The following is a 15,165-nucleotide window of genomic DNA, read 5'->3' on the forward strand; positions in this document are numbered from 1 at the left end:
TGTAGAAAGTAATCTCGTTTCACTATTACACTGTATTCAGCCATCATTTCACATTTGCTTTTTGTAGTGTAAAATGGTGAGAGGAAAATGAAGGCTGGAATTACAGTGAAGCATGCGGCCGAAGCTTTGAAGCTCATTAAGGGATATCAGACAGACTTGCTTGGCCGGCAGAATTGTTAGAATAAATGGAATGAAACGTTTCCTGGAATCCCAGTTGAGAAGGTGGGCTATAGCTTTTCCCTAAACACTTAGCTAAGCTCTCTCTCTCCCCTCTCTCTCTCTCTCTCTCTCATTGCTTCTACCCACTCACATTAAATCCACTGGAGACAGCTTACGGCTTGCACTGCATTAACTTCCTGTCTCTGCCTGTCTCTTCCTTCTTTGTCTCACTGCCTTTGAGCACCTCAGATTTACCCTCAAACCTGTGAAAGGTAAACAATGTTTCTTTTTTTTCTTCCATTCTTGCTCTTGATTCCTTCCTTACTACTTTCCTTACTTTTACTTGTTTCCCCCCTGTTTTCCTCTCTCGCTTTCTTGACCTTCTTTTCTCTCTTTTTTCATTTCTGTCTTTTCTCCCATTTTCTTTTCTACTTTATTTACATACATTCTTCCTTTCCTTCCTTTTCCTCCATTTCCTTCCTCCCTCTCCATTTTATTCATTCATTCCATACTTCCTTTCTTTTCATTTCCTTCCTTCCTTTTTCTCTCCCCATTTTCTCAGGATTCCTTATTTTAATCAAATAAAAAAAGAACCCTAGCAACCACATAATGGCTTAGCAACCATCCAGAGATCCACCTTAGAAATGACCTGGCGGTCCAGCCATCCAAACAATTTCTTGATAAAATGTAAATATTACCTTCAAACAATATTGTTTTCCAGTATTTCTTTTATGTTCCTAATGTAAAAATACAATCAGAATCCATTCTTTCTTTCTCAGTTCCCTCCTTCCATCTTCTAATCGTCTTTTTGGCACTTTCTCTCAGCAGGAGAGGGTGCAGACAGACACTAATCCAGGGTTAGAGGTGAGTAGCGGTGCATGAAGGGTTCATCCGAGCATGGAAGAGCCACCCAGGCCCACTCTAATGAGAGGCTGCTGTCTCTACTGTGCCATGTAATCAACTGAGCCAGATTACCAAAGCCCATTTACCCACAGCTGATAACCACTGACTCCCTCAGCTGCCCGGAAAGGATATGCTCTGGTTCGGAGAAGAGAGTTTAGATGTGACCCGTCAACCTCTGAAGCTTAAGAGTGTTTAGTGCTTGAAATGAAAATGAAGGTGGGAGAAAATAAAAATGATAACAGAAAGGAATGAGGAATATAAAAAGTAAACAGAGATTACCACAGAAAATAAAGACAGGAAATATAGAAGGGGAAGAAGGAAAAACATTTTCTGTGGAAACTGTCCACCTATAGTCTCTATAATATTCAGTTTTTTAAATGAGTCCCTCTTGTCTTTTTCTTAGGAAACAAATATTCCTATCCATAAGCCAATAATTTACCGCAAACCCCAGTAATAATGACTGTAAAACAAATCTTCTACACTTTACTGTGAAATGAGATATTGCTAATGGATAATGTCTTATTTATCATATGAATGGACTCCAGCGTGTTGTTCATCAAGGTAGCTGTCACATCTAAATTGCAATTTTGAAGTAGTGCCTTTGTTCAAACCATTAATACACAAATCGTTCAATGCATTTTCAGCAGTCTTTATGTCAGCACATTGTCCTGGCGTGGGCATTTATGGTCCTGCAGTTGATAAACTTGGCGATTAGTGCAGTGTTTTTGGATTAAGCGTTTATGATTGCAGCTGGATTGAAATGAGGTTTGGATGCTGCTGATGACTGGCTGAATCTTGGTGATTGCTTGCTGATGATTGGCTGAGTGTTATTGTACACCGGGTGATTTACAAACTATTTTGAGCTTCCAGCCTTGATGATGTGGTTGTTGATTAGCACGGTGGTTTGTGGCTATGTCACTAGAGAGATCGACATATGTTCATTATAGAATGTTAAAACATCGGACGTCTATTAATTACTTTGTGGTCCCATTCGGATCACATATTTCTTAGGATGACGCAACAGTCTTGACAAAGAAATAAGAAATTGTGTTATCACGAACTACAGCAACTAATAACTGCAAGTGCTCAAATATAGTAAGGGAAGGCTTGTATATAAATACGCTGGCAGAACAAAACAAATATATGAATGACACAAAGACTTCAGCTCATCTTAGCTACCGCTAAAGTTCTCCATTTCTTATGTCAGTATATTCTTTCAAAGAGTTGAAATGAGAATGAATAAGGAAATATTCCAGGCTCAGACGGGCTAGACACAACCGCACAATGCCGCACAGTATGGATACAGATAACAAAAGGAGCATTACCCGTTCACCAGGGGTCCCTTTCACTCCAGGAAAAACCTATTTTCTACAGACATAAGAGGTTTCCTGCACACACTATTTACTATTTCAGGTGTAGAAGCTCATGTGTGTGAGAGAGCACAATTCTAAGTACTCTTTTCTTATCAAATTCCCTTGATACACAAAGTTCATTCCCATTTCCTCAGATACTTTGCCACACTTTCGGGAATATTAGCAGCAGTGTGTGTTGATTGGAGTCCCTGTGCAGGTGTATGTGTGTCCATGTGGCCGAGCGCCCCTGTAATTTTATCCTTTATCACCTGGTGTCCGCAGGGAAGTTTTAAAACCGGCTGGATTTGCGAGAAATCTCCAGAAATCCCACCCTGCTATCTGATCAAAGCCCACCGGGTTTGTGTGATAGCAGAGCTGGAGGAAAGAAAGATGAGCTTCACCGTCAAATGGGAATTTGTAGCTGTGAAACAACAATAATTGCAATCTGGTTTCTCGCCTGTCGGAACAACCAATTTAACAGAAACTGAGAAAGAGAGAATATGGCTACAGTATTAGAAAGTTTAGAAAGATTTAATCTAGAACCACACTGCTTTTTAATATCCACTATTCAACCGATGCAAAAACTAATACGTACAGATTTGTGCTTGCGTACACAATAGAGCAGGGTGATAAACTAGTATTGATATTTATTTAGGCTGTGAAATTAATTCTCAAAAACCAATAAATGCTGATTGCTGTGCATTATTCTCCCACTCTATAGCCCAATCTACTTCAGCAGTTGACAAGTTGACAACATCCATTATGGCGAATCAGCGAGCTGTATTCAGGTCAGGTGACAAGGCTGGTTTCAGTTTTTCAAAAGACGCTTTAGCTAAGTCAAAGATGACTAAAAATGATCAAGGATGGATCACTTCAACCATAACTTCTTCAGGGCGTGAAGGAAAAATGAAAGCTGAAACTTTCTATAAAACCTTGCAAAAGCAGCGCGTCACAATAGTGAGGGAAAAGCTATGTGCATTGTGTGTAACATCATTACATGATAACAACATTATCATCTGAGGAGATTACTAAGATTAAACAAGATGCTTGTCTGTTCTTGCAAGAAAAAAAAATGACTGTTGAAGTTATCTGCTTTTGTTATAAACAAACGTTTAAAACTTTGTAAAAATAAATAAATATAATTTGATTAAAAAATGTTTTTTATTTTTTATTTTGTAAATTACATGAATTACCTGTATTTATTAACCCTTTATTTAAAACTGCAATTTGACTGAAATTACAAACAAAAAAGCTTGGGGTTTCTATTATACCAAGAATACATTTATTTGATCAAAAATACAGTTTGAACAGTAACATTGTAAAATATTATTGCAATAATAAATAACTGTTTTCCTTTTAAATATATTTGAAATGTAATTTATTTCTGTGGTGCAAAGTGTTATTATTCCAAGTGTTACCTAAAACAGTTTTGCTGCTTAATATTTTTTGGGAAACCTTTTTTAGGATGCAGGTGTAGGGTGTAGAAAGTTCACGAGAACAGTATTTATTTTTTGGTAATAATGTAAAAGTCTTTATTGCCACTTCTGATCAACTGAATGTTTCCTTGCTGAATACCAATACTATACATTTATATTCCAGCTCTAAAAAAATGTTAAACCTCAACTTGGCTCTTCCAAATCAGATTAATTTTGACGGTGTCATTGAAAAACAACGTCTAATATGTTACACAACCAGAAAGGCATTAATAACATCAAAATAACATATCTTCAGAAATTCCTTCAATTTAAGAATTGCATCACATTATGCCAAAAATCACAGAAGAACTTCAGAACAATCGCAAAGCTGGCAAGCTCCCTGCAAACCAAGACTACAGCAGCACCCACAAAGTTTCATCCTCCATACCTGCAGCCTCGTGGGAAACAGTGACTCACACAGTTGTTTCGACTCATTCGCTTTATTGTTTGGATCAAACCTCGGAAGAGCAGCTCAAGGGAAGTAGATGAGAAATGCCAGGAGAGATGCAGCCTGTGCCTTTGACCTGACCCTTATCCCTTGATGCAGTATCTCTTTGGAGGTTTGATTCTCTGTCAGGACGAGGAACTACAATTCCTGCTTTCTTCTTCCTTCCATCTAAAATCTAATTCCCCTTGTATTTTTGTATTTTTTTTTATAGCTGTGCATCGGCGTTAGAAAGGTTTTCGTTGGATGCCCTCACAGAACACTTTAATCAAAACACCATATTGAGCATTGTAGAAGAGCAGGGAACAAGAGAAATACAGAGGAGGAACGCTGTAAACATACAAGCACGCTATGAACAGCGTGAAGGCTCTTCAAACCCTCTTTCAGAAGAAGTACATTCAGGTCTGGACAAATAAAAGCAATGCATGGGGAAAGGACGACAAGAGAGGGGGGAGAGTGAAAATAAGGGAGGAGGCGTCTTTCGCTAGACTGAATTCACAAACCCGCCGCTGTTCAAAGACGACATGCTGAGGACACCTGTGCATAAAATTCAAAATTCTGCTACAAAAACATCTTTGGACTCGGTGAGACGTAAAACACACACACATACAAATCTCTGTTGCAAAATCCAGCGAGCTGCCTTACTGTATGCTGTCTATTATGTAGATGGCAGTTTACATTAAGAATGGAACACAAACTTGTGTCAACTTGTGTTATAGCTTTAATAGCTATATAAGCCATATGAGCTATATAAGCCATTGCATAGTTTGGAACAAAGCGCAAATGTTCAGGTGCTGCATAAACAGTGCTGTTTTCGTGAAGCTCGTAAGACTTTGATAAGCACGATGCTAACGTGAAGCTTATCTTCGGAATGTACACTATTTTTAAAGCAGCTTTACAGAAAATCATGAAATTCACATCCTGATATGGCATTTAACCAATTAGAGCTGGGCGATAGTACAGTTATTTCTTTTTTTAATTTATATATAGCTGTGCATTAATACAATTTTCAATTACATTGCGACAACGTAAACAATCATTATTTTTAGTGATTAATCGTAATAAATCTTACCCAAAATAAATGTTTTTCTTTACGTAATATATTATATTATAATGTATATATTAAATTGACATTTATTTTCTCATGTTGGATATTATATAGAAATGTATTTAATATATAAACATACCATATTTTTATTAAATATATTCATGCATGTGTTTGTATTTAATATATACATAATAAATATACACAGTATAGACAAATACATTATGTAAAGAAAAATGTTTTATTTTTGATGCAATTAATTGTGATTAATCGTCTGACAGAACTAATTACTTTACATGTTTACATCGGTACTATCCAACTTTCCAGATGTATTACTTTAAGCATAATATAAATAATGGGAAAAACTATGTTTTAGTAAGTATGCTTAAAAATCAACATTTTGGGTTTGTGCCAAGGTATGGATTGTTTTTCTGCAATGTATATTCATATGCATGTACAGAATCTGCATAATTAAACCATTTTCAAAGTCCCATTAAGACAAGACAACTCTCTCTGGCATTCCCGGCTACTTTTAACTTATACATATATACATACAAATATAGCTATACGTTTTGTGTTGACAAAATATTTCAGTTGAGCAATCTGATAACAATGGAATCATAAATTAATCATGAATGGCTCTATTAACTGAAAGGCATAACGTATACTGAATCTTCCCATTTACTTTTCTACTAGTGGTCAGTCTCATACTCCTTATGCTCTCTCTGCAGCATAGCGCACCTGCATGCCATACTGCATAACGCTTTCTAGGTAGGCAGCTTACTAGGTTATGGAAACTAAACAACTTTATTCCTGTGAGATGGAGAGTCAGTGAAAAAGCTACGTATTTCAATGCACATATGCGGCGCATACTTTGAAGTGCAGGGTGCTTGGAGAGCAGAGCGTCGAGAGGCTACGGAATACAAACTAAATAAATATATAAATAAATATTCACACAGACAAATAAAGTGTCTGCGACTGTTTGAAGTGCTAACTCCTCGGCTCCTGCTTATCTGGGCTGTAGTATTACTGCGCTCTAATCCATCTCTGTAGTGAAGGCCGCTCGCAGGCAGTCTACGGACACACACGCAGACTTCCAAAATCCTTCACTAATACTTCTCTCTGTCTGAGTGTAGATAACACAGTGCTTTCTGCATCACCATCACACGCATAAACACCTCTCGCTGAAAACACGCACAGGCCAGCCATGTTGGCAGACATTTAGGTACGTGTTGAAACTCAACACTCACAACACTCAACACTCAGGAACGAAACACCGCCATGTTGCTCAGAGACACAAAATAACGCTGTGGTTGTGTTTGGAATTATTTTTGTTGTCAAAATAGAGGAAAAACAGGAAATATGATGTCTAAAATGTAAGTCTCTTAATTAACTTCTGGTTTATGGATCTGTATCCTTTTTTTATTCGGTTATTTTTATATTTATATTAAATTTTTTATATTTAATTTTATCAAATTTATTTTTGCCTACTTACGCAGCTTACTTCTAAGGGAAGTAACATGGAATCTCATGAATAAAAAAAACTTCATAGACTGATAATCAAGCAATGTACTATGAAGTTTTTCAAAGGTAAAACATTAAATATACTAAAATATACTAAAACTAAATCTGTAAAGAACAAATAGAATGCTGCCTTCAAATTTGGCCTACATTAATACCAAATAATGTATATTCCATGCGTTTTCAAAATAAAATAAAACATAACTTTATTCTAATTTATGAAAAGGTCAAATAAAATAAGCACTAAAAGTACAGTGTTTTGTTATGCTAATTAAGGACAACAGACAGAAGTTAGAAATGAACTGAGAAAAATTCTGCAGTCTACAGCGTTCTTTTACAGTAGGTTAATATTCCCCACATGCCCGTCATCAACTACACGGACATCATACCAAACAGAGACTACAGAGAATCGATCCAGATTACACCCTGGAGTTCAGTCCCAGATTACAGCTGTCACCTGTCATTAGCACCTCCACCTGAGGCCATCCCTCTGTCTATGAATCCATTAGCTATATCAACACTATATTATTCTCTTTCATTCACTCTCACATGAAAGGTCCAACGCTGACCAGCAGCATATCAATAAGGCCATACTGGAAACAGCCATTCGCACAGACCTTGCTATTATTCTGCTGATGTGAGTCTGTGGGGAGAGTGTAGTGTGGATGAAGGGCCCCTGGGGGCCTCCTGTCTTGTCAGAGGCAGAGAGGGGTTTCATGAACCATGGGGACGCCTAGACCTGCATTCTAACTAGTCTAGCGCACTGCCTCTGTCACACTAAGAGGCACAGGCCTGTAAATTCACTGAGAGACAGTTCATATCTATATCAGAATTCTGAAGTCAGTAAGGCCTCAAAAGATATATATAGACATATAGACATCATTTACCAGCTCAGTATATAGTGTACAAATATATAGTGTATGTAGCATATAGAGCTGCCAAACAAATAATTGCTCCCGAAATAAGTTTTTGACTTTATTTCAAACAAATATATAAATAAATATATACATTAATACAAATAATAAGTATATAAATATATACATGGAAATATATGTATATATAAATGTACAAAATACACACGTAAATATTATGTAAACAAAAAAATATTTTTGGATGTGATAATTGCAGTTCATTGTTAACAGACAGCACTAATATATCTAATTTTTGTTGTATTTAAATTTTTCTAAACATTAAAATGGTAGTAATTGCAAACATTTGACCAATATATCAAACCAATTATTATAAGGGAAGCTGTTTTTAACCACCAAACCAGATAAATGGGTTTTCCCACCTCCAAAATCCTAATTTAACCCATAGATTTTTTAATAACCTGCACAAATGGTTTCTCCCAGAATGAATCTAAAACTTTTCTCTTTCTCCCACATCTCACCCTCTGACACTGCGATGCAAATGTGTATAAATGGGCTAATAAGGCACAGAGGGTTTTGGGTTAAAATTGCATCAGGGTGAGATTGTGAGAGGACATGAGAGAGTGAAATGACTGTCAGAATGAATATTACTTAACAAAGATTAGCATACATTAAATATGAAAAACTGGAGAGCTCTGACACCACACAGGCTTGAAGTAGAGATAAAGAAAACAGGAATGAAAGAGGAAAAAAGAAATAAAGATGATAATACAGGCAGATAAAAATTATTGTACGTCCAAATGTGTCTGAGACAGAAACGAAGAGTAATGACAGGAAAGTGCTGCCCACAGGAAAGATAAATCACAAAAGACATTTCAACGGTTGCTCATAGACTAAACGAGATGAAATAGACAGCAAATTCAGAAGTCTACTTCTTCATCCTGAAAGAAAAATACCTCAATAATCATCAGCCATATTCTTTTGTGGAATTTCTCATCAAAGTTTTAAAATGCGTTCTTAATGGCCAAGATACCAAAGTCTGCGATGGAAAGTCAAAGGGATCTCAGTATGAGCTCATGAACATTTCTAACAATGTTCTTCAATCACAAATTGATCTGAGCTACTATTCACGTTCACTTTATACCTCTACACAGTGCTGTACTTTAAAAATCATGTCATTTGTGTATATTTATTTGTTTAAATGAACTTGCCCAAAGACAACAATGCAAACTACATCTGCATTTCCTAAAGTTAAAAACAATACTGAAAAATGGTAAAATAACAGAGTTTAGATTCTTTAGGTCAGTTTAGGTTTCAAATGAGAAAAACCTCATTATGCAATCATGTCAAGCCAATCACAATTAAGTATGTAATGGTGTTAGAAAGATGACCAGTGTGAATGTGCTCGTACATCAGTATGAATGAAGTCAATGGGAGATGTTCAAAAATGTTCATACAAAGTGGGCCTATAACATTCACCAGAACAAAACTGCATCTTAAAGTTTCAAAACGTAAAAAATGCCAGGCGATTCAGCCTCAATTAGCTGCAGAAGTTTTATACTTTAGGTTAGGAGTTTAGAACAAACTAACCAGATTGTTTGAGGAGTATCTACTCTACTGCCTTCCAAGTACTGCAATAAACCATAATTGTGAACTCATTAAAACTCCTGAGCTATGAAAGAGCAACCTGTGAGCAATAAAATGTTACTGTGGCTGAGAAAGCAATCAAAAAGAGATACAGGCATGCATAGGGGAAACATATTTACAAAGAAAATCCTGAGAGGGCAAAAGCAAACCCAAATAAAAGAGACGTGAGAAGAAAATGACAAATAATGGGACTTTCTCCACGGTCACCAGCAGGAAAGTACCTTCGAATCACAATTACTAGCCCCTCTGTCCGTCTTTCTCGCTATCTCTCTCTCTATGCCATCAGCCGGTGGTTATTAATGACCCCTGCACCCCTCTGTGAGCACCCCATTTATAAAACTCACCGTTTTAATCTCTCTCAGTGTGTGTTACTCCCCCGTGCTCCCTCAGCCTGCAAACACACTCATACATTCAGTGGCTGACACATTTATGGAGGATTGAGAAAGCAATGGCCAGTACTTACAGTTCAGGCACCTGCCCCGAAACTGACCACACTTACTCGTATTTACACACCATTCCTCTCTTTCTGTTGTTTAACCGGTTATACAACTCATCTACACCATTCCTAATATTCCTAGTCTTTTACAGTGCTTATCTTTTTGAAACTTGACCAAAATGTTTCTGTATATTAAAAAGAGCAATAAGACAATTTTTTGTGAGACAATAGAGGAAAACCTTTACTTTGGTGACAATTTGGCTTTGGTAATTGCTTTGGTAATTTAATATATTCAGATTTTTTTTATTAAGCATTTTTATTAAGAATATTCTGATTTGCATCACAGGAATAAATAACAATATACAATTTAAAATATATTCATAAAATATTTCACAATATTGCTGTTTTACTGTGTTGTTGGTCGAATAAATGCAGCCTTGGTGAGCGTTAGAGGCTGCTTTCACAAACATTAAAACATACAAACCTTTGAATAGTAGGCTTTAAACAATGAGATTTTAATGAGATTTATACCTAAAAAAAGAAAGAAAAAGACCATTTCAATTGCTAACAAGGTAAGAACAAGAAAAATGAGAAACGCTGCCAATGGGGTATAAGAAATCTACTTAATTGAGCAATTTTACTTCTCCAGTGAATTTATCTTCCATTAAGGATGGCCAAAAACTGATTAAGAAAATAATCTCTCTACAGGTCCATTTAGTCTGCATTTCTTCACTCACACCGGGTCAAACTTTTGACCTTTTCAGCTCAGCTCCCTTTAAAAAGTTATGCCCCCAGCAAGTTCTCTTTATTAATTGTCAGTGTCTGGCTGGAACGATGCCACTCATACCATACACACTGCCCCCACCTCCTCCCCCTGGACTGAATCCCTGGCACCGCATGCATTAATTAATGCATATTTCATTTAGCATGCCTGTGCTGTGCAGCATATTGCCTTCCACTCTATTCATTTCCCCAGGGAAATGATGTTATACATCACCCCTCTGTTGGCTTCCCTAATCACACACACACACACACACACTGAACGCAGACGCATCCACACACCTCTGAATTCCCAGGATGACACTGGACCCTCTGAGCACCTGAGGCGCTCGCAGCCTGAGGGATATTGCCCCAGCGAACACCATCCCTCCCAGGACGAACTCAGCAAAGCCAGATGGCAATGATCGCTGGCAGAGCCTGCCACAGACACGCTGCTCCAGATACACGACCACTATATGTGACACCTCTGTTAGCTTCTAGATTTGGCATGTTAATCAGACGCATACTAATACTACAAAGATGGGGCATTACTGTACAAGAAAATCTGATTGGGTGAATCACGGATAATGATAATACTCAACAATTGCACATACTATTAAGCTACTGTATATCACTTGGTGAAAACCTTTGTTATTTATATAATAAATCAAAGGTGTTTAATTGAACATGGCTGTCTTATATCTTGTGTTGGAACTATTTCATAATAAAAAGCAAGTTACAAATGATGTAACCATAGTTAACAGGATTTCAGGCACTTAGGTTTGACTATGTGTCAAACAAAACCATTTATATACAAACAGATAACTACTATTTATAGATATTTTTTAAAAGAAAAACACTTATTTAACATGAGTTATAGGCTATTTAAGGCACTAATAAACAAATCAAATGATGTCTGAAGTAGTGTTGCCAAAAGTACCGTTCTGCATTTAAATTTAAAAACAATTTCCTAAAAACAATTTCAGTTCTGGGCACTGTTGAGCCGATTCTTTAGCAGCACTGACTGGTCCCAATGGTCACAATGGTCATATCAACAGATATATAGGTTTTCAAAAGCTCCCATGTGCTTCTGTATAAGTGCACGGTGAAGAGCGTGAAACAATGATCACTGAAGACAATCACAGACGTTTCTATTGAGCGTGTGAACACTGCGACCAATCAGCACTGTTTAAAAATGTGGTCTACAGCGCTCAAATCTTAGATAAAAATTTCAGTACTGAATGGCATCACAGTTGGTACTGTGAAGTTTTGCTCTGCAGTTCTAGTTTCTAAGTTTCTATCATTTTTATTTTTTCCCCCAAATGATAGGGACAACCAGGTCTTAGAGAGCAAATGCAGGACTTGAAACTGTCCCGCAGTGCTCGCTCTAGCAGTGACAGCAATGCTAAATCATCTGCAAAGAGAAGCTTTAGATCCACCGTCATGCTGGGTACACCTGGGAACTCGAGTGGTTCCAACTGTAATGCAGGTTTGTCAGGCCTTAAACTTAGTTTTACTGAGTCAAAGATTCAGTTCTGTTCTAATGATTTAATCTGCACTGACAAACTTTTCGAACCACTGGCGCTAGATGGGACGATCGGTTTGCTCTAACAATGGCAGAAAGGGTGCTATTTAAAAATATAAATTATTTCTGCAATTTCACTAGTGGCACGGCAATTACACACTTCACCTTAAATGATTAATCAGTTACATTATTGCCCACTCTACCTTAAAAAAAAATTTCTTACCATCATCTCATTATTATTCATAGACATTCATACATTTTTTACATTTGAATAGACACTGATACATACAATACCATATGGATGGCTTTTTACGCCTGGCCTCACAGAAATACAAAATCTTGTTGAGGTTCACAGATTATTGAACGAATAGCCTAATTTTAGCCCACTTCTAATAAATTAGATTGATTAAATATGCTTAACAGCGCCGAAATGTTAATGTTAATTTAACACAGTTAGCACTCACACATACCTAATTTGACATTGAAAATACGACGATATATTGCAAATCAGCCTAAATTCAAACTGAACAGATTGTGAGATATAAATGCTCTCTACGTAGAAATGAAGAGGGGATGTGGAATTATTGGCCAAAAAATGTTCCATTACTACGTAAAAAGCCATTTTACCTAATCTACTGCTATCTGATAGAATAATAGCAGCTCCTAATAAAGACTAAAGACAATTACTGATGTCTCTGCAGTGATTAAAGGATTTAATCAGGTCTTTGTTCCAAAAGCAGCACTGAGAAACTGTTGGATTTTAGTTATTTCTCCTTTTTTGCTTCCAAGTGCCATATGGGCAGACAAGCTTGAATCCCAGACAAAGCTTATCAGGGGTAAAGAGCACCACTAAAGGTGTTTTTGGCCATGCTAAGTCACACACTGCACAGCCAAACAGATGCTAGCATTTCTCTCAAGTCCAGTGACCACACGTTAACAAGCCTTGCAGAAAAAGACCAAAGCTTTTTGATATTTCTGCTTAAGTGGGACAATGGCTCTGTAGCCAAGCTGAGGCTCTACCCCATTATCTTAAGAAACAGAAGAGAATCCAGACTTCTGTACTAGTCGTTAGCAATGCTAGCTGAAATAATGAACACTCTGTGGGTAATAATTCAGGAGAAATCCTGCTGCTGACGGCTGATGCACGTTATAAGTGCTGTATTTCGGGCTGTGGGTTTGCTTTGTGTGTGTTTTGGCGAGCATCTCTCAAAGTGCATGCCAGCATTGGAAAGCCAGTGTCCCTGAACACTGGGCCACAATTATGAAACGTGAGCTATGGAAATTTGCATAAATTCAAAGTAAATATAAGTGTGTGTGTGTGTGTGTGTGTGTGTGTGAGTGAGTGAGTGAGTGAGAGAGAGAGAAAGAGAAAGATTCAGGCAGTAGAAAATGACAATGGAAAAATATTATAAAATGGAAAAATTACATTGTTAAAAAATATAGTTTTTCTGTATTAACCTGTATTAAAGAAAAATATTTCCTTTTAACTGCATTAAAACGTGTTTTTTAAATTTGCACTTTTAACAATATGCTTTGAATATAGCCAAATAAAAGGCCAACAACACTTCTTTTTTCTTTTCTGTGATTGGCTGATCAGCATGAAGAGGATAGCTATACTGTCTATCATTCAATAGAGTTGAATAGGTTGTAATGAACTGTTAAAATCGCCAAGTATCAGCCTTCGGTTTTTGACAGCTGATGAATATACTGTATCGAATACTACATGTACAGGCCCAAAAGCAATTAGATCATCATTACAAATTAACATTCACATTTCAGAACCTTCAAAACTAGGTGCATCAATGCTTTCAGGTGTCTTTGCGAACCTTTGACGCTGAGTTCGGCGTAGTTGGAGACTCCAGATCCTCCATCAGAACGAATGACGCAGCGGTAACGGCTAGTGCTGCGCTGTGACGTGTCCGTTACGCTAACGGTGGCGGAGAAGCGCCGATGGTTCACCACTCGGGTTACCATGAGAGATGTGTCTTTACCATTCCATTGCTGAAAAACAGAAGAATAATCATTCTTGCAACTGACAATAAGCATACATATATTTTAAAAGGTAGACCATAGTGCTACATCAAGACTGAGGCACAAGCTCTTAAAACACACTGTGCACAATGAGAACTGGTGTTATGTCTTCATGTCTCAGTGCTGTAGCACAGGATAGATGGAGGCTTATAGTCTCCAGCCAAGGGAAAAAGTAATTTTATCCAAGACTTCATGGACACAGACACTGGCTTAGAAATCCTGCTGACAAAAATCTCCAACAAGTTATTAAGTTTCCTCAAGCGATGTGTCTCGGGACCAAGGTTCAAAACCTCCCAATGCAAATTAAGTGAACGTTGCACGCACACACATAATAGAGATGCTCGGGGATAAAATCAACATTTTGAGCATGTACAGTGAAAAAAACGTAAAATGACTGTGTCACTTATTTAAAAACTTATATTGGTCTAATTTATAAGCTTGGCTTCTGGTGTAAACTTGTTTAGTTCAGTTATTCAGTTAACTCTTTCCTTGACGTTGAGATATTCCGTCAATTAGGTTACAACGCTTTCCCGCCAGGGAAAGACGTGTTTTTACGGCAATTCATGTTTTAGGTGTATTACGGTAAGGAAAGCCCATGTTCAAGTCCTAAATGAGTTACGGGTTACTGAAGGATCAGAGACATTGTACATCATAATATAGATCATATAACATGCATGTAGATCACGTTTTGACCATTTTGAACCTGATTGGGACAAAGTAGGCTAGTCAGTGACGGAGGTGAATATGAATATGTGCATAAACGTGTGTGTTTGTGTATCTGTTCATTCTGTTTACGGAATGCAATGTCAATTATTTATATAATTATTTACAGGAGAAAGAATATGATATCTGAATGCATTTTGCTTGAAAATGCAGTACTTTGAAAAGGCATTTTTTAAATTTTTTTGTCTAAAATGTTGTATTTCTGATGAAACCTATCTTCAATCAAGTGATGATAAAACATGAACATGTAAAGATAGAATACATTTTTTAGTTTC

At 37.0% G+C, this 15,165-nt stretch overlaps 1 protein-coding gene across 15 annotated transcripts in view; it reads right to left on the reverse strand.

The window, feature by feature from the left end:
• Positions 1–15,165, reverse strand: part of ptprt (protein tyrosine phosphatase receptor type T) — a 207,313-nt gene that overhangs the window by 116,567 nt on the left and 75,581 nt on the right. For all 15 annotated transcript variants that reach the window (XM_043242178.1, XM_043242190.1, XM_043242191.1 and 12 more), the window contains exon 6: positions 13,963–14,137. In XM_043242178.1, coding sequence (XP_043098113.1) covers positions 13,963–14,137 — 175 coding nt within the window. The remainder of the gene's footprint in view (positions 1–13,962; positions 14,138–15,165) is intronic.

Source organism: Puntigrus tetrazona, chromosome 6, assembly GCF_018831695.1.
Source record: "Puntigrus tetrazona isolate hp1 chromosome 6, ASM1883169v1, whole genome shotgun sequence".
NCBI lineage: Eukaryota > Metazoa > Chordata > Actinopteri > Cypriniformes > Cyprinidae > Puntigrus > Puntigrus tetrazona.